The sequence below is a fragment of the Chiloscyllium plagiosum genome, chromosome 25, assembly GCF_004010195.1.
Source record: "Chiloscyllium plagiosum isolate BGI_BamShark_2017 chromosome 25, ASM401019v2, whole genome shotgun sequence".
Classification (NCBI taxonomy): domain Eukaryota; kingdom Metazoa; phylum Chordata; class Chondrichthyes; order Orectolobiformes; family Hemiscylliidae; genus Chiloscyllium; species Chiloscyllium plagiosum.
The window spans coordinates 36,963,831-36,979,459 of record NC_057734.1 but is presented as its reverse complement, the minus strand read 5'-3'; the positions used below and the strand labels follow the sequence as shown (position 1 = coordinate 36,979,459).

The window sequence follows — 15,629 nt, the reverse complement described above, 5'->3', positions numbered from 1 at the left end:
TAATCAGTCTTCTCAAAAGGACATTTTTCTTAGTTTCAATTTAGTCTCAGGTTATTACTATTTCTTTGCAGAAATTATACAAACACAAAATTTCAAATCAATGCCAATGTAAACTGTTACTCATTGTCCCTGCTTCAAGAGAGTTAAATTCCGTTAGTTACTCATGTAATTATCCCACTTCTGAACACCTGTGTAACAATATAAACTAAACACAGTTGCAGCTTCTATTATTTTTATGTAAATTATCTGCCAGAATGTTTTCAGGGATTGGAGCATGAGTTATCAAAAGTAAATCAGATATCTTTTCATTCTTACACTGTACTTGCTTGTTGTTTTCTTTACCATTATCCACCAGCCATCTTAATAATGGTGGATGATAAGGCCACTGCAAATACTAGCTTCTGAAAACACTTTCCCATTAGCACCACTGCCTCACAACGGCAGGGACTTGCGTATTCTCCCTCTGTCTGTGTGAGTTTCCCCTGGGTACTCTGGTTCCCTCCCGAAGTCCAAAGATGTGCAGGGATGCGCAGGCTAGGTAGATTAGCCATGGGGCATGCAGGGGTACAGGTATAGGGTAGGGGGTTGGGTCTGAGTGGGATTCACTTTGGAGGTCAGTCTGGGCCAAATGGCCTGCTCCCACACTGTTGGGACTCAATCATTCTGCACCTATCCTAAATAATCTTAATGAATCAGAGATCATTTGTTTCCTAATTTGCCAATTACTATTCTGATATCTCTTGCATGCTTGACACATTGGTTCTCTAGATCTTAACCACTTACAAATATTAGAACTGAAACTTCTGTTTCACTAGTGTAATCCAGAAGTAAACTGCCTACAACAGAAAGTACTGAGTTATTTTTGCTAAGTATGCAGCCTGACAAGTACTTAGATGTTAATCCATCCCTTTTAAGGATCAATATTTTTCCTATGCTTTCCACTTAAATATACCGGTTTCAGTTATTTTTTGTGAACGAAGGTGAATAATTCATTTATTTCAAATCATCTCATTCCAGGAAGAGTCGCCTGTAAAAGATTTGTCAAATGGCAGTCCAACGAAATGTCCCTGTTTTATTCAGATAAAGAACTGGGAAACAGGTGCTGTTTTAAATGATACACTACATCTGAGTTCTGGAAAGATAAAGGTCAGATTCAAATATTTGAAATTCTCTGACAATCTTTCAACTTTTTAACATAAAGAAATGCATTACAGGTCCAGAAAATATCTAATGCATTTTGTGTTTACAGGGAGCTGGGTGTACAGAGCAGATTTGCTTGGGATCAGTTATGATGCCAAACCAGCAAGTGAGGAAACCAAATGAAGCCCGAACAAAGGAGAAGTTACTTCCACTGGCAGAAGACTTTATTAACCAGTACTATACATCTATCAAAAGGCAATTATTTGATTTATGCTTATTTGAAGTGGGGAACTTCTGTATCTATAAAAACAAAGAGTGCAAGTGAAACTCAACAGATTTATCAGCATCTGTGACGATGAAAAGTACAGTTCATGTTTCACATCAAAATGACTCTTTGGGACTGAGGGGAGATGGAAAAGTGATGAGTTTTATGCTGTATAAAAGCGAAGGTGCATGAATGGAGCAAAATGGAAGGTTAGAAAAGCATAGAGAGAAAGAGAAATTAGAGAAAAGAGCAAAGGATGTGGTAATATTTATGCAGAGGGGACAGAGCATTGATCTAGAGTAGGTGTTAATAGCAGAATAAAAGCAGCTCTGAATGAAAGCAAAAACATAAAAAGAAGAGAGGGCCCACTTGTAGTGCAGAAGTGTTGTTCCTCCTCCCGGACAAGGAGACTGGAGTTCAAGTCCAACCTGTTTCAGAGGTGTGTAAAAGCATGTCTGAACAGATTGATTAGAAAAATGGATAAAATTTTTAAAAATACAGACACTGGGAGGGAAAACATGACATGACCCTGATCTTCCAGTCTTTTTCCATTTGAATGGTATTTTTTGCTTTAATGCACACATTTTTATCCTCCGCATGTTATAGTGGTTCATTGAAGCTGATTACAAGCTGGAAGACTAGCATTTCATTTTCTGCTTACACTCTTCAGGATTCAACGCTGAGTTCAATAACTTCAGACTATGAACTCTGTCCTCTGTTTTGTAGACATTCTCCCTCATCCCTTAAGTGTTCCCTGATCTTGCCTTTTGTTTCACTTGTCCCTCACTCTGCCCACTTTTTTAAAAAATGGAGACGATCACCTTTCTACCTGACCTTCTAAAGAAAGGTCATAATGGAACTATTATGTCCGACCTGATCCAAATTTCAGTAATTTGATTAAGGAAAATCCTCATGAGAAGTATTAAGCCATACTGTGAGTTACACAAGAGTTTCATGAAATGAAATTGAGATTTATCAACCCATTTCCTTGAAGTTCACAGCACTAAACTGCAGATTGTTTATGCTTTTGCTCAAAGTTAATCGGCCTATGTTATATGGGAGTTATGATTACTGGTTCGGAGCTGGTGGCACCTGCTCAGACCATTTGGAAACCCTTATAGCAATGTCTATATTTTTAGCTTTATTTCTTACTTTCCTAACTTATATTATGTGTTTATGTAATGCAGTATAACTTTTCTCTTTATTTTCTCCATTTTTTGTACCTAAGATTTATACCTAGGTACTTTGTACCTAAGATGGTGCCATGTACTGACAACACTTTTCACTGTACTCCTGTCATTTTGTAACCTGAGTACATGTGACAATGAACCTAATTATAATTCTAATTCTAACTACGACACTGGTATATAGAGAAGTAGAGCTTACTAATCAGTACACCGCCTGAGACAGATGGTAGTTATTTAAATTATACAACTTTAAAATGTGGAGCTGTTATGTCTTATCTGATTCAAATTTCATCAATTTACTTCAGTAAAATCCTCTTGTGAAGTCCAAGAATATACTGATATATGATGGGTAACTCGTCGGTTTACTGACCTCAGTAAATTGGATAAATGTGTAACTGGGTAAAATATCAGTGGATGTTTTAAAAATAATTTAATGATGCAGAATATATTTATACCCCTTGCAAAAAATAAAGCTTTTGGCAAATAACGTAAAGGACAATATCAAACTAAAAGAAAAAGCATACTAAAAATGCAAAGACTGGCACAGATCTTGGTGAATTAAACTTTTGTCTCCCAATTAAACATTCAGTTACATTGGGCCCTGTTTATTATAAACATTAATTTCTTTGTTTTCAACGATAGGCATGGGTCCAAGGCCCATCTTCAGAGGATTGAGCAGGTGACAAAGGAGATTGAAATGACTGGCACTTACCAACTTAAAGACACTGAGCTCATTTATGGGGCCAAACATGCCTGGAGAAATGCTACCCGCTGCATTGGGAGGATCCAGTGGTCTAAGTTACAGGTTGGGGTTTACCACAGATTGTTTGAGAATGTACTAATATGGGGCAATTATAATGGGAAGTGAATAGCACATTAGGTAGATGAAGCAGGAAAAAAGGCAAATACAATAGAAAAATAACCCAATTGTTTTTCAATTTTTAGCAAGCATGTAATTGTCATATTATAAATTTTCATAAGATAAGTGTCCTTTAATCACTTATATACAGTGATATATAGTTACCGATATGACTTTAGTCTGTAAAATGTACATCATGAAAATAATGGTTCTGCAATGAACTTTTCATAAAAAGAATTGCATAAGTAACAACTTTGTCAGGTGTTAGCTGACAAATGTAAGCTGCCAAGAGTAAATGCTGAGGCTGTTAGTAGAGAACTGTGCTCATATGGAATGTAAGGTAGAAACATACCTATCATCCTGTAGCACTGATTCTCAAACCTGGCAGTTTCCCCTGAGATATGGTACATCTACCCCTAAATATTTTTCACTATATTTGTAGTAGTTTCTAATTAATCAAAATCCCAACCAATATATATTGAACAATTTTACCCAGAAAAATGGTGGTAAAAATTCAATTGTCCACTCCAAAGATGTGGCATGATTGTGAATGGATTGCTATGAATAAATATTAATAATAAGAGACAATGAATAAACAAGGTTGCTATTCAATAGTGTGTAATAGCTGATTGTGAATTAACAGCATCTTTGCCTCTCTGTTGATTTTTAGATATATTGAGCATGTTGCCTACTTGTGATCTGCTATTTTACGATGTCATTAAATTGAGATCTGTCCTGACATGCTTCCACCAATTAATCAATAAAACACAATTACTGAACAAAGAACTGAGACTATGTAGAAGTCCAAAGAACATTTGTGAATGTTGGAAATATTATCTTTTTTAAAAAACAACGATATTGCAAATGTACAGCATTGAAAAGAGAAAGATCTTTAAGTAGAATTTTTTAATATGTCCAGACGGGATTGCCATCCAAGATATTAGTTATCTTACTCTGATAAATGTTCATAATCCATAGACTTTGTGTCAGAAATCTATTCAATAGGACATGGGTATTCTTGGATATTCTGCATAATCTTTTCAATTCAAGCACTCCAGATTTTAACTGGCATAACTATAAGGTTCTGAAATTGTATCAAAGTTAATTTAGTGGGATTTCTCTATCATTCAGAAGCATTGGTTTTATAATATTCTGTAGCATGTACCAAGTATTGTGTTGGTGCAGTAGTGGTGAGTAATATTATAGAAGAAAAAAGGAAAATTGTGAATCAAGCGAACATAACATTTACAAGAAACAATAGGATCTGATAGATTGTCTCTATGATAGTTTCTTAATTGCTGCAATGTTTGCAGGTCTTTGATGCACGTGACTGCTCCAGTGCTCATGGAATGTTCAACTATGTTTGTAATCACATCAAATATGCAACCAACAAGGGGAATCTCAGGTTAGTGCCATGGGAGCTCATTTTATTGATCAAGTTGATCTTCTGGTTTGGGCTTAGAGAGAAAATTAGTCAGAGCCAATAACCATTGGAATATAAATTACATTGTTAAATATTACCGTGCAAAGTTGCTTAGTCACTATGAATTTGCCAATAGTTTAACAGAGGCCTTCAACAATTCAAAATAAATTGTACTAGGTCTGGTTGAGTATTTTCCTAATCCTGTAATTTACTGTTCTGATCAGCTAAAGATATCATGACATACGGCAGTGGAATATTTCATTCTTCAGAACTGTATATCATTTTTCAATGTTGTATATCATTCTTAAATACTCTACCTCATATGTGAGTCTAGATGATTGATCAGGGAATTGCACCATGCATAACTACTGTAGAAGTAGGAATTCTTTTTGGCATTACCATGTAGACAGTTTGCACCATTCTATTTAGATTTCCCTATTATCTTAGTCATGTTTATGGCATTTGGAGGTGCTGAGAACCACTCCTACTGTATGTGGCAAGGGTAATGAAAGCACCAAGCATTGTGCACAGTTCTTGCAATCTGCTGATCTCCTCCACATCATAAGATAGATGAAAAACAGATTTGTAGTCAGTGTCCTGTGTCTTCTAGTTCAGGGCTCAACCAACTGAGCAGTTAGTTTTATAGAAGTTTTGCCAAATTCTTTAACTCAACCAATTTTTACCTTTTAGCACAAAGCTCTGTCTTTTGCTAAGGTTCCCAGCGAGATCCAAATTAATATAAAATCCAAGGCTTGGACTTTTAAAAAGTCCTTGACCAATGATCAGTCCCATGTTGGTAAATGGGAGAGCATATCGTCTTCCATCAAAGATATTAACTTGAAGGTGAAGTATGAACTGAATTGAAAAGTATGCCATGAAGATGACACAAATTCATAATACTGTTATGATGTATAAAAGTTTTCATCATTTTGGGCTGACCTGTAGAGTTTAAGATGTGAATTTTGGCATTCAAAGCACCTATATTTTACCTTATTAAATATGAACATGCTCTTTAAATTTGTTTAGTATAGTTAGTTAAACAATAATTATACTTCTCTCTTCATTCCCACATTCAGTGATATTTTTAATAGTTGTCCAACTTCCCTTTCATTCTCCCTTTCCTTCAAATCTGTCATAAATACCCTTCTCCCTCAAAAGACATCTCTACACTACTCTAAACTTGACAAGTATCAATAGATCTCCAAACTCCTTTCCTCTCCAAAGTGCTTAAACATGACAAAAACTGAAAGAACTGTGGATGCTGTAAATCAGAAACAAAAACAGAAGTTGCTGGAAAAGCTCAGCAGGTCTGGCAGTATCTGGGAAGAGAAATCAAAATTAACGTTTCGGCTCTAGTCACCCTTCCTCAGAATCCATTCTTATATAAACTCAATACCATCTCCTTGCTCTTGTATTCCATGTCTGGTTAATAAAGGATAGGATACTGCAAGCTTTCTTAACTTATCCTGCCACCATTAATGAATCATGCGTTTATACCCTCTGCTCCTGAAGCCCTTTAGATTTTCACCCTTTATTTTATATTGCCTCTTCTTATCAAAATGTATCTCTTCACATTGCTCTGCACTGTACATCATCTACAAACTTTGGCTCTTGGACAATAATCTGTCCATCTATAACTTCCATTCTCACTTCCTCTTATATCATTGAATGCATCTCTGCTGGTCCCAATGCCTTGTCAACTTTAAATACTGAGGATCTAATACCTCCTCATCAATTATAAACACTTCTATAACAGAATCCCCTAATCTTTCACCATGACATGATGTTAATGGGAGAAAAAGTCTTCTAACAGTCTCTAGTCAACAGTCAAATATTTGACAAACTAATGGGACTGAAGACATCAAGTCAAGAGACCTGATTGAGTGTGTAATCAAGGGTTTTAAAGTAAGTCTTCTAGTAGAGGCATTGGTCAAAATATTAAGGAAGCCACTGGCTTCCTGGAAGATTGCAGTAGATTGGAAAACTGCTAAACTGACACCGTTGTTCAAGAAGGAAAGGGGTCAGAAACCAGGGAACTCTAAGCCAATTGGCTTAACATTTGTCACTGGGAAAACGTTAGAGTTCATTATTAAAGTTCAACAGGAACAGAAATAATATAACATTTAGAAAATTTTAGTGCGATCAAGTAGAATCAACATGGTTTTGTGAAAGGGAAATCATGTTTAATGAATTTGATGGAGTTCTTTCAGTGTTGAATGAACAGAGTTAATAAAAGGGAACTGGTAGATGTGGTGTATTTGGGGTTCCAGAAGGTATTCATCAGGATGCATAAAAGGTTATTGCACCAAATAGGAGCTCACAGAAGATAAAGAGCTAGGATGAATGGATCTTTTGCAGAATGGAAAGATGTAATTGGTGGAGATTTAGGCCTAGGATTGCAATTATTTATCATCTATACTAATGACTATGAGAATGAGCTAGATTGTATCCAAATTTGTTGATGATACAAAAATAGGTGGTAGCATATTTTGTGATAAGGACATAAGGAATCTGTTGGGGATATGGATAGGTTGAGTGAGTGATAAAAAGCTTGATAGGTAGAGTTTGATATAAGAATGTGTGAGGTTTAGCTAGGAGGAATGAAAGGCAGACTGCTACTTAAATGGAGAGAGTCAAAGAAGTGCTGCACAAAGCCATCTGGGTGTCCTTGGGCATGAAACACAAAAAGGTAGCATGCAGGTGCACCAAGTAATTAAGAAAGCAAGTAGAATTTTCAAAGGAATTGTTCTTTTAAAAATAAGAAAGTCTTGTTACAATGGTACCAGGCATTGATGAGGCTTGGAGTACTGTATACAATTTTAAGGAAGGATATACTAGCATTGAGGCAGTTCAAAAGTGATTCGCTTGGCTGATTCTTGGGATGAAAGGGTTGACTTATCAAGAATGGCTAAGTTGGTCTTTTATTCATTAGAGTCTAAAAGATTGTAGTGTGACCATATTGAAACATCAAAGATTCTAACGGGGCTTAATTGGGTATATGTTGAGAAGAAATCTCAGACTGGTGGACATAGTTACAGAATAAGGGAACACTCAATTAAAATGAGCTGCAAAGGAATTTCTTCTCAGAAGGTAGTCAATGTCTTGAACAATCGAGGTTAGACCATTATAAGTACTTAAAGAAGAATGAGATAGATTTTGAAAATCAAGAAATTGAGGACAATAAGAAGCTGGCATAAAGGAGGGGTTAAGGCATAGGGCAGATCAGCTATGATCAACTGGAAATGGCGAGGCAGTTCTGAGGGCTTTCTCCTGTCTCTATTTCTTACGATCTTATAGCCTGGTGTTAAAGACCATAGCTCTGATGGACCAGACCAAACACCTTCAAATATGTCAAGGAGATAGCCTAGACCCTAATGTTTCCTTATTTAATGGCAAGTGTAAGGTGGAATGCTCTAGATGTAATTTGATTGGTTATACAACTCTGCTTTCATCAAAGCACATTAAAAATACATACAAAAAAAGAATTGCTCTAACTTTAACTCTATTGGAAAATTTAACAGAATAATAGGTTATTTAATTACTAAACAGGAACTGTTCCAGTACAGTAACATCACATAAACACACCCTTGGCAAAGGCAAATTCTGTAAAATAGATCATCTCACATATAATGTATTTCCAATCTCGAAGTAAAGAATATCAAGAGGAAATTCTGGCACAGAGAGAGAACTCAAGTATTTTGCGGTAGCAAGGAGAGATTTATGATGGCTTCAAAACCGCAACAATTACTGAAAGCTAAACTAAAACCGTGATTCTGTGGGAGCCTGCCTCCACTCATTCAGGCTGCTTCTATTGTTCCAACTTTAAAAAAACTCAAGGCCTCACAAGCTGTTTACTTGATTGGATTTGAACAGACCACTTGTCACCTCTCTCATGAAAAAAAATCCAGGACAAAGTATAGCCCTTAAAGCCATGGTATCATCACAGGCCACCCTTGATAAAGATAGATGCAAGTATTCATTCAATACTTCAGCCATGTCTTTTGCCTCCTTTGATTAACCCTCTTTTTGGTCAATAATTGACTCCACTCCATTGCCCAACTTTGCCTTGTCTCATTTTATCTACTGCTGAAATTCTTGTCTATGTCATTTATACTTATAGATTTGATTTTTCTAACACATTCTCACGAGTCCCCCATGTTTCTGTGCTCAGAAAACTTGAGGCCATCCAAATCTCTTCCGTTTACATTCTAACTTGCACCCAATTCCTTTCACCCATTGCACCTATCAGTTGACCTACACTGGCTCTGGATAGTATCTCAATTTTAGAACTCTTATCCTTGCTTTGAAATCCATCCAAGGCTTTTCCACTCCTCCCTACTCCGTTCCCATCTCTGTAACTCCTGTAATTCTAGTCTCTTGAGGATGTTCAGTTTTAACATCTTCATCTTTAATGGCCACGCTTTCAGCAGCTTGAGCTCTAAGCTCAGGAATTTTCTCCATAAAATACCCTACTACTTTATCTCACGTTGCTTATTTAAAAGATACTGTTGAAACCTATGTCTTTGACCAAACTTTTAATCATTACCCTTATATCTCCTTCTGAAGCTCAGAGTCATGTTTATTTTAAGTAGCTTGTAACTATTTTGTATAGAAACAAATTTCACAGATTTAACTGAGAGTTCAGAATATTTTATTTTAGAAACAAACATTTTTAATTAATGGCAATAGATGTTGGTGTAACATAATTCAACAATGATAAGACTGATGATTTTACAGGTCTGCCATCACAATATTCCCACAACGAATAGATGGCAAGCATGATTTCAGAATCTGGAACAGTCAGTTGATACGATATGCTGGGTATAAACAACCTGATGGCTCTGTTATTGGAGACCCAGCTTCCGTGGAGCTAACTGAGGTTCAGTATATCAAATAACAGTTTGTTTCACCCTACAGTATTTGGTCTTATTTATAGATGTTTCCATATTGCTTAACTGAATGTTATATTTTCTTTGTGGATTATTATTGACACAGGTTTGTATGCAACAAGGTTGGAAAGGACCTAAGGGTCGATTTGATGTCCTCCCCCTTTTGCTTCAAGCCAATGGAAATGATCCTGAACTGTTTGAGATTCCCCCAGAACTAATCCTGGAAGTACCCCTCAGGCACCCCAAGTATGTACAGTTTTGTTGCAAATAGTTGTATGGAAACATTTTATTGTAGAATTCCAACATTAGCTTCCATTATGAGACAGTAAATTATTCTTATCTCAAGAGGTGCTTTAAATGCTCAGAATTAACATTTTTGATTAATGCTACAGTACATTCCACTTATGTCTGTTTGCCAGGTGCATTGATTTTGCTAGGCTTTATATTTAAAAGTAGCAAGGTTTGTACATTTGGCTGTAATGATTTATTTTTTTCCGCACTTGCTGTTTCTAGATGGAAACCCAAATAAGGGCAAATGTTAAATGGAAAAGAGCACAAATTTGATATTGATTGCTGTGCCTCTCAGCAGTGGAAGGAAGAAGTGAGGGATAGAGTCAGTAGTCTCTGCTGGCTCTGAGCATTTAGTTACATAGAATAATTTTGGGCTTTATTTCAAAGGGATTGGAGTATAAGAGTAAGGAAAATTTTTCTGCAACAAGACAATGTGCTGGTAAGACCACATCTGGAGTAATGTGAGCATTTTTGGTCCCCTTATTTTAAAAAAAATATTATTTAATTGGAGGCAGTTCACTCAGATGATGCCAGGTGGAGAGAGATTGTCTTAAGAGAAAAGATTAAACAGGTTGGCACTCATTAGAATTTAGAAGCATGACAGGTGATCTCTTTGAAACATATCAAGTACTTAATGGGCTCGACAGTAAATACTGAGAAGATGTTTCCCTTATTGAGAGAGTCTAGGGCCAGAGGGCATAGTCTCAGAACTAAAGGGTGCCAATTTAATATTGAGCTAAGGAGGAATTTCTTCTCTCAGAGGGTTGTGAGTCTTTGGAACTCTTTGCCATAGAGAGCTGTGGGGGCAGAGTCATTGTGTATATTTAAGGCTGAGATAGATAAATTCTTGATCAGTTGGACAATCCAAGGTCATGAGGAAAGGGCAGGAAAGATACAGATCATCTATTGAATGGCAGAGCAGTCTCAAGGGGCCAAATGGCCTATTTCTGTTCCTATTTCTTTCAGTTTTACAAGAGCCTTTTGCAGCCTGTCAAGAACCAGCTACGTCTCTGGTTCACATGGTTCAAAGTACTGGTCAAGAATGGGTTTGATGAGTATAAAGATTGAGGTATTTCTCTCAAAGATTGAGGTCATCACAAGCTGGAATCATAAAACAACAGCTAAAAACAAAATGGAGTCTTGCATCTTAAGTTTGCATTTCTGTAACCTCCAAAATGTCCTTTAGGTTCACATGGTTCAAAGATCTGAACTTGAAGTGGTATGGCCTGCCAGCTGTCTCAAACATGCTTCTAGATATTGGAGGTCTCAAGTTTACAGCCTGTCCTTTTAGTGGTTGGTATATGGGAACAGAAATCGGAGTCCGAGACTTCTGTGATGCCTCCCGGTACAATGTGCTTGAGGTAACTATTATTTCCTTTTTAGAATAACATCGGTATGTTTCTGTTGATCTTTATCTTTGCCACAAGGAGAAATGAATGACTTGTTTGGAAACAAAATTCATGACAGAAAAGAAGAAATTACTTGCATTTATGTGATGCCTTTCAAAACATCCTAAAGTACTCTGCAGCTAATGATCTATGTTTGAAGATACAGTCCTGCTATTGTTTAGTAAGCACCCAACCTATATGTGATTGATGTTGATATTCTGCTTTGTAGTATTATTTATATACAACTATTTAATTATATTGTATTTGGGGATGTCTTTCATTTCAGAGCAAGTGTTCAGCAACAGAGATTATTTGATTTCTTCTGGATATAATCCTTACTTAGAACATTTCAAATTGATTCACTTGTTGAAATATAATTATGCCCTCTAATTGAAGAATTGACCTTAACTTGGTTCCATATTGTCTCATATTATACCATTAACTGGTAAGTGCAAAGGTACCTTAGAGCCGGGTAGGCCTGGGTTCAAATTCTAGCTGCTCTGAAGATATGTTGAAACGTGTCTGAACAAGTTGATTAAAAATGTCTATAATATTACCTCTGTGAGTGAAATGGTTCAATTTTTACCCCTGAGTGTGACATTGCTCAATGCCAGTCAATTTCTACTCTTCCCAGATGTTGGGCAGGATGAATTGTTTTAAATTCCATATCTCATTCAGGGAATATGAGAACTATTGACACAGATTTGACATGCTTCTGAATGCAGGTTGATGCAGTGAATTTCAAATGATGCCAACACAACATAATTTGAACTTCATTTATGCAACCTGGCAAAGTAGTAAAAGTCAACTACTAGCTGCAGTTAAAAAATAATCTGACAGCCCAAAAATATCAGTGAATATAAAAGTGATTTACACATTGTTACAGATACTAATATTCCACAGATATTTTACAGATTCAGTGGTGTCATTTATTGCTGTAAATAGTCAAAACAACCTTTCTAGGAGTATTTTCTTGCTGTTTAAGCCTTGGGCAGGTAATGGTATTTTTTGCACATGTACTATTGTTAGTTTCTCTTAAAGAATGCTTACCAAACATTTGGTGAGATAAGACTTATTACAAATCATTAAGCCTAACCCTTGATCCTATTTTCCAGTGAGTGATCATTGAGAGCAACATCTAATGTCAAAACCTTTAGTTTAATTAGTACAACCTACTCTCACATGAAGATGCAAAGTAAAAAGCACTACTGGATCAATATTGTTGTAGACTTTCTAACAATGTTTCTGTGACTACAATTCAAAAACATGTTGTTGGCTGTGAAATTCTGAAGTCATGAAATGCAAATCTATCTTTTTAGGTAAAATGCTTGCTAACTATTAATCCAAATTGTTGATATTTTGAACTTGTCTAAATCTTTTACAGCCCTATTTTTAGAAGTTTCTCCTTGTAACTTTGGAACTATTAAAAAACTGCTTTCTCTTTCTGTTTATCACTCATCTGGTGACATTTTGACAAGGCTTAAATAATTTATCAAAGCAAAGCTGTTCTTAAAAATGCTGTTCTTCGATATGAGCATTTATCTTCCATCCTTAATTGCCTTCAGAAGGCAATGGAGTGCAGTCTCCTTGAAGCGCTGTAGTCCTTGTGGCAATGATCTGCTCCCACAATGGTGTTAGGTAGGGAATCCCAGTTCATTTTCATAATAACAATGAAGAAACAGTGATGCAGCTGTAGTAAAGTCAATAGGTGACGTTGGAGTAAGGAGAAAGTAGTTTAGTCTAAATCAGGATCACTATCCATGTGTGTGAACGCATGGAGTTTAAGAGGAACCTCGATTATCTGGCTTTTGATTGTGCGAATATCTCATTATCTGGCAAGATTGCAATGTCCCAATGCTCAGCTAAACTATGTTATCTGGCATTCGATTATCCGGAATTCGATTAACCGAACAAGATACTGCCTGCCCATGTCCTTCAAATAATCAAGGTTCCTCTGTAAATAAGATTGGGGAGTTACAGATGCAGGTTGCCATGGGGAAAAGTGATGTTGTGGCAATAACAGAAACAGAAAGTTAGAAAGGAAGGTAAGGGGTAGTGGTGGGATGGGTGTTGATATTGGCTAAGGAAAACTATGCTGTGCTGGAGAAAAAGTACAAAGAACAATACAGTAAGGAACAGGCCCTTCAGCCCTTCAAGCCTATGCCGATACAGATCCTCTTTCTAAACCTTCCGCCTATTTTCTAAGGATCTGTATCCCTTTGCTCCCTGCCCATTGATGTGTCTGTCCAGATTAGATTAGACTCTCTACAATATGGAAACAGGTTCTTCAGCCCAAGAAGTCCACACCGACCCTCCGAAGAGTAACCCAGCCAGACCCATTTCCCTCCGAATGATGTGCCTAACACTATGGGCAATTTAGCATGACCAATTCACCTGACCTGCACATCTTTGGACTGTGGGAGGAAACTGGAGTACCCAGGGAAACCCACGCAGACACGGGAAGAATGTGCAAACTCCACACAGACAGTTGCCAAAGGCTGGAATCGAACCTGGGACCCTTGTGCTGTGAGGCAGCAGTGCTAACCACTGAGCCACCATGTCGCCCTAGATACATCTTAAATGACGCCATCGTTCCCGCCCCTATCACCTCCGCTGGCAATGCATTCCAGGCACCTACCACGCTCTGCGTAAAGAACTTTCCACGCATTTCTCCTTTAAACTTTTCCCTTTCATTTTGAACTTTGATCCCTAGTAATTAAGTCCTCCATTCTGGAAAAAGTTTCTTGCTATCCACCCTGTCTACACCTGTCATGATTTTGTAGGCCCCAATCAGGTCCCCCCTCAATCTCCTTCTTTCCAATGAAAATAATCCTAATCTACTCAACCTCTCCTCATAGCTAGCACTCTCCACACCAGGCAACATTCTGGTGAACCTCCTCTGCACCCACTCCAAAGCATCCTTTTGGTAATGTGGTGACTAGAATTGTACACAGTATTCCAAATGTGGCCAAACCAAAGTTTCATACAATTGTAACATGACCTGCCAACTCTTGTACTCAATATCCCATCCAATGAAGGAAAGCATGCCGTATGCCTTCTTGACCACTCTACTGACCTGAGTTGCCACCTTCAAGGAACAATGGACCTGAACACCCAGATCTCTCTGTACATCAATTTTCTCCTGGACTTTTCCATTTACTGTATAATTTGCTCTTGAATTGAATCTTACAAAATGCATCACCTTGCATTTGTCAAGATTGAACTCCATCTGCTATTTCTCTGCCCAATTTTCCAATCCATCTATATTCTGCCGTATTCTCTGACAGTCCCCTTCACTATCTGCTACTCCACCAATCTTAATGCCATCTGCATACTTGTTAATGAGGTAACCTACACCTTTCTCCAAGTCATTTATTTATATCACAAACACCAGTGGTCCCAGCACAGATCCCTGTGGAACACCACTGGTCACAGGTCTCCATTTTAAGAAGCTCCCTTCCACGATACTCTCTGTCTCCTGTTGCCCCACCAGTTCCCTATCCACCTAGCTAGAACATCCTGCACCCCATGAGACTTCAACTTCTTTATGTCACGGAAGGTTCAAAGACAGGAAGGTTTGTCCTGGAGATTCCAGTGGCTGGTTTTGTTACTTAGCTTTTTCCAATGCTCATAAATTTGTTTAAAATTAATTCGTTCACAGAATGTGGACATCACTGACTGGGCCAACATTTATTGCCCATTCCTAATCTTCCTTGAGAAGGTGGTGTGAGCTACCTTCTTGAACTGCTACAGTCCATTAATGATCCAGATCTTGGTGTGTTAGCAACAATTTCCAAGTTTGTCAATGATGCAAAGCTTGAATATATTGTAACTGTGAGAAGGACTGTGAAGGGCCTCAAGAGGACATAAACAAGTGAATGGATAATGTTTGTATGGAGAAATCCATCTACACTTCAGAAAGTCAGCCAATATCACCAAAGATCCTCCCACCCTGGTTATAATTTCTTCCAACATTTTCCATCAGGCAAAAGATGCACACAAACAAAAATTTGGACACACATACCAACAGATTCAAGAACAGCTTCTTCCCTGTTTTTAGACATCTGAATGGGCCTCTATAATCCTAAATCTAATGTTGGTCTTGCTTTTTGTGCTCCTTCTTTGCAGCTGTAACTTTGTATTCCTCACTTTGTTCAATTACCCCGTGACCTTTGTATCTCATGATC

At 37.4% G+C, this 15,629-nt stretch overlaps 1 protein-coding gene across 3 annotated transcripts in view; it reads left to right on the top strand.

The window, feature by feature from the left end:
• Positions 1–15,629, top strand: part of nos1 (nitric oxide synthase 1 (neuronal)) — a 100,591-nt gene that overhangs the window by 24,914 nt on the left and 60,048 nt on the right. For all 3 annotated transcript variants that reach the window (XM_043715882.1, XM_043715883.1, XM_043715884.1), the window contains exons 4-10: positions 1,018–1,146; positions 1,250–1,395; positions 3,235–3,397; positions 4,765–4,856; positions 9,612–9,753; positions 9,870–10,009; positions 11,241–11,415. In XM_043715882.1, coding sequence (XP_043571817.1) covers positions 1,018–1,146; positions 1,250–1,395; positions 3,235–3,397; positions 4,765–4,856; positions 9,612–9,753; positions 9,870–10,009; positions 11,241–11,415 — 987 coding nt within the window. The remainder of the gene's footprint in view (positions 1–1,017; positions 1,147–1,249; positions 1,396–3,234; positions 3,398–4,764; positions 4,857–9,611; positions 9,754–9,869; positions 10,010–11,240; positions 11,416–15,629) is intronic.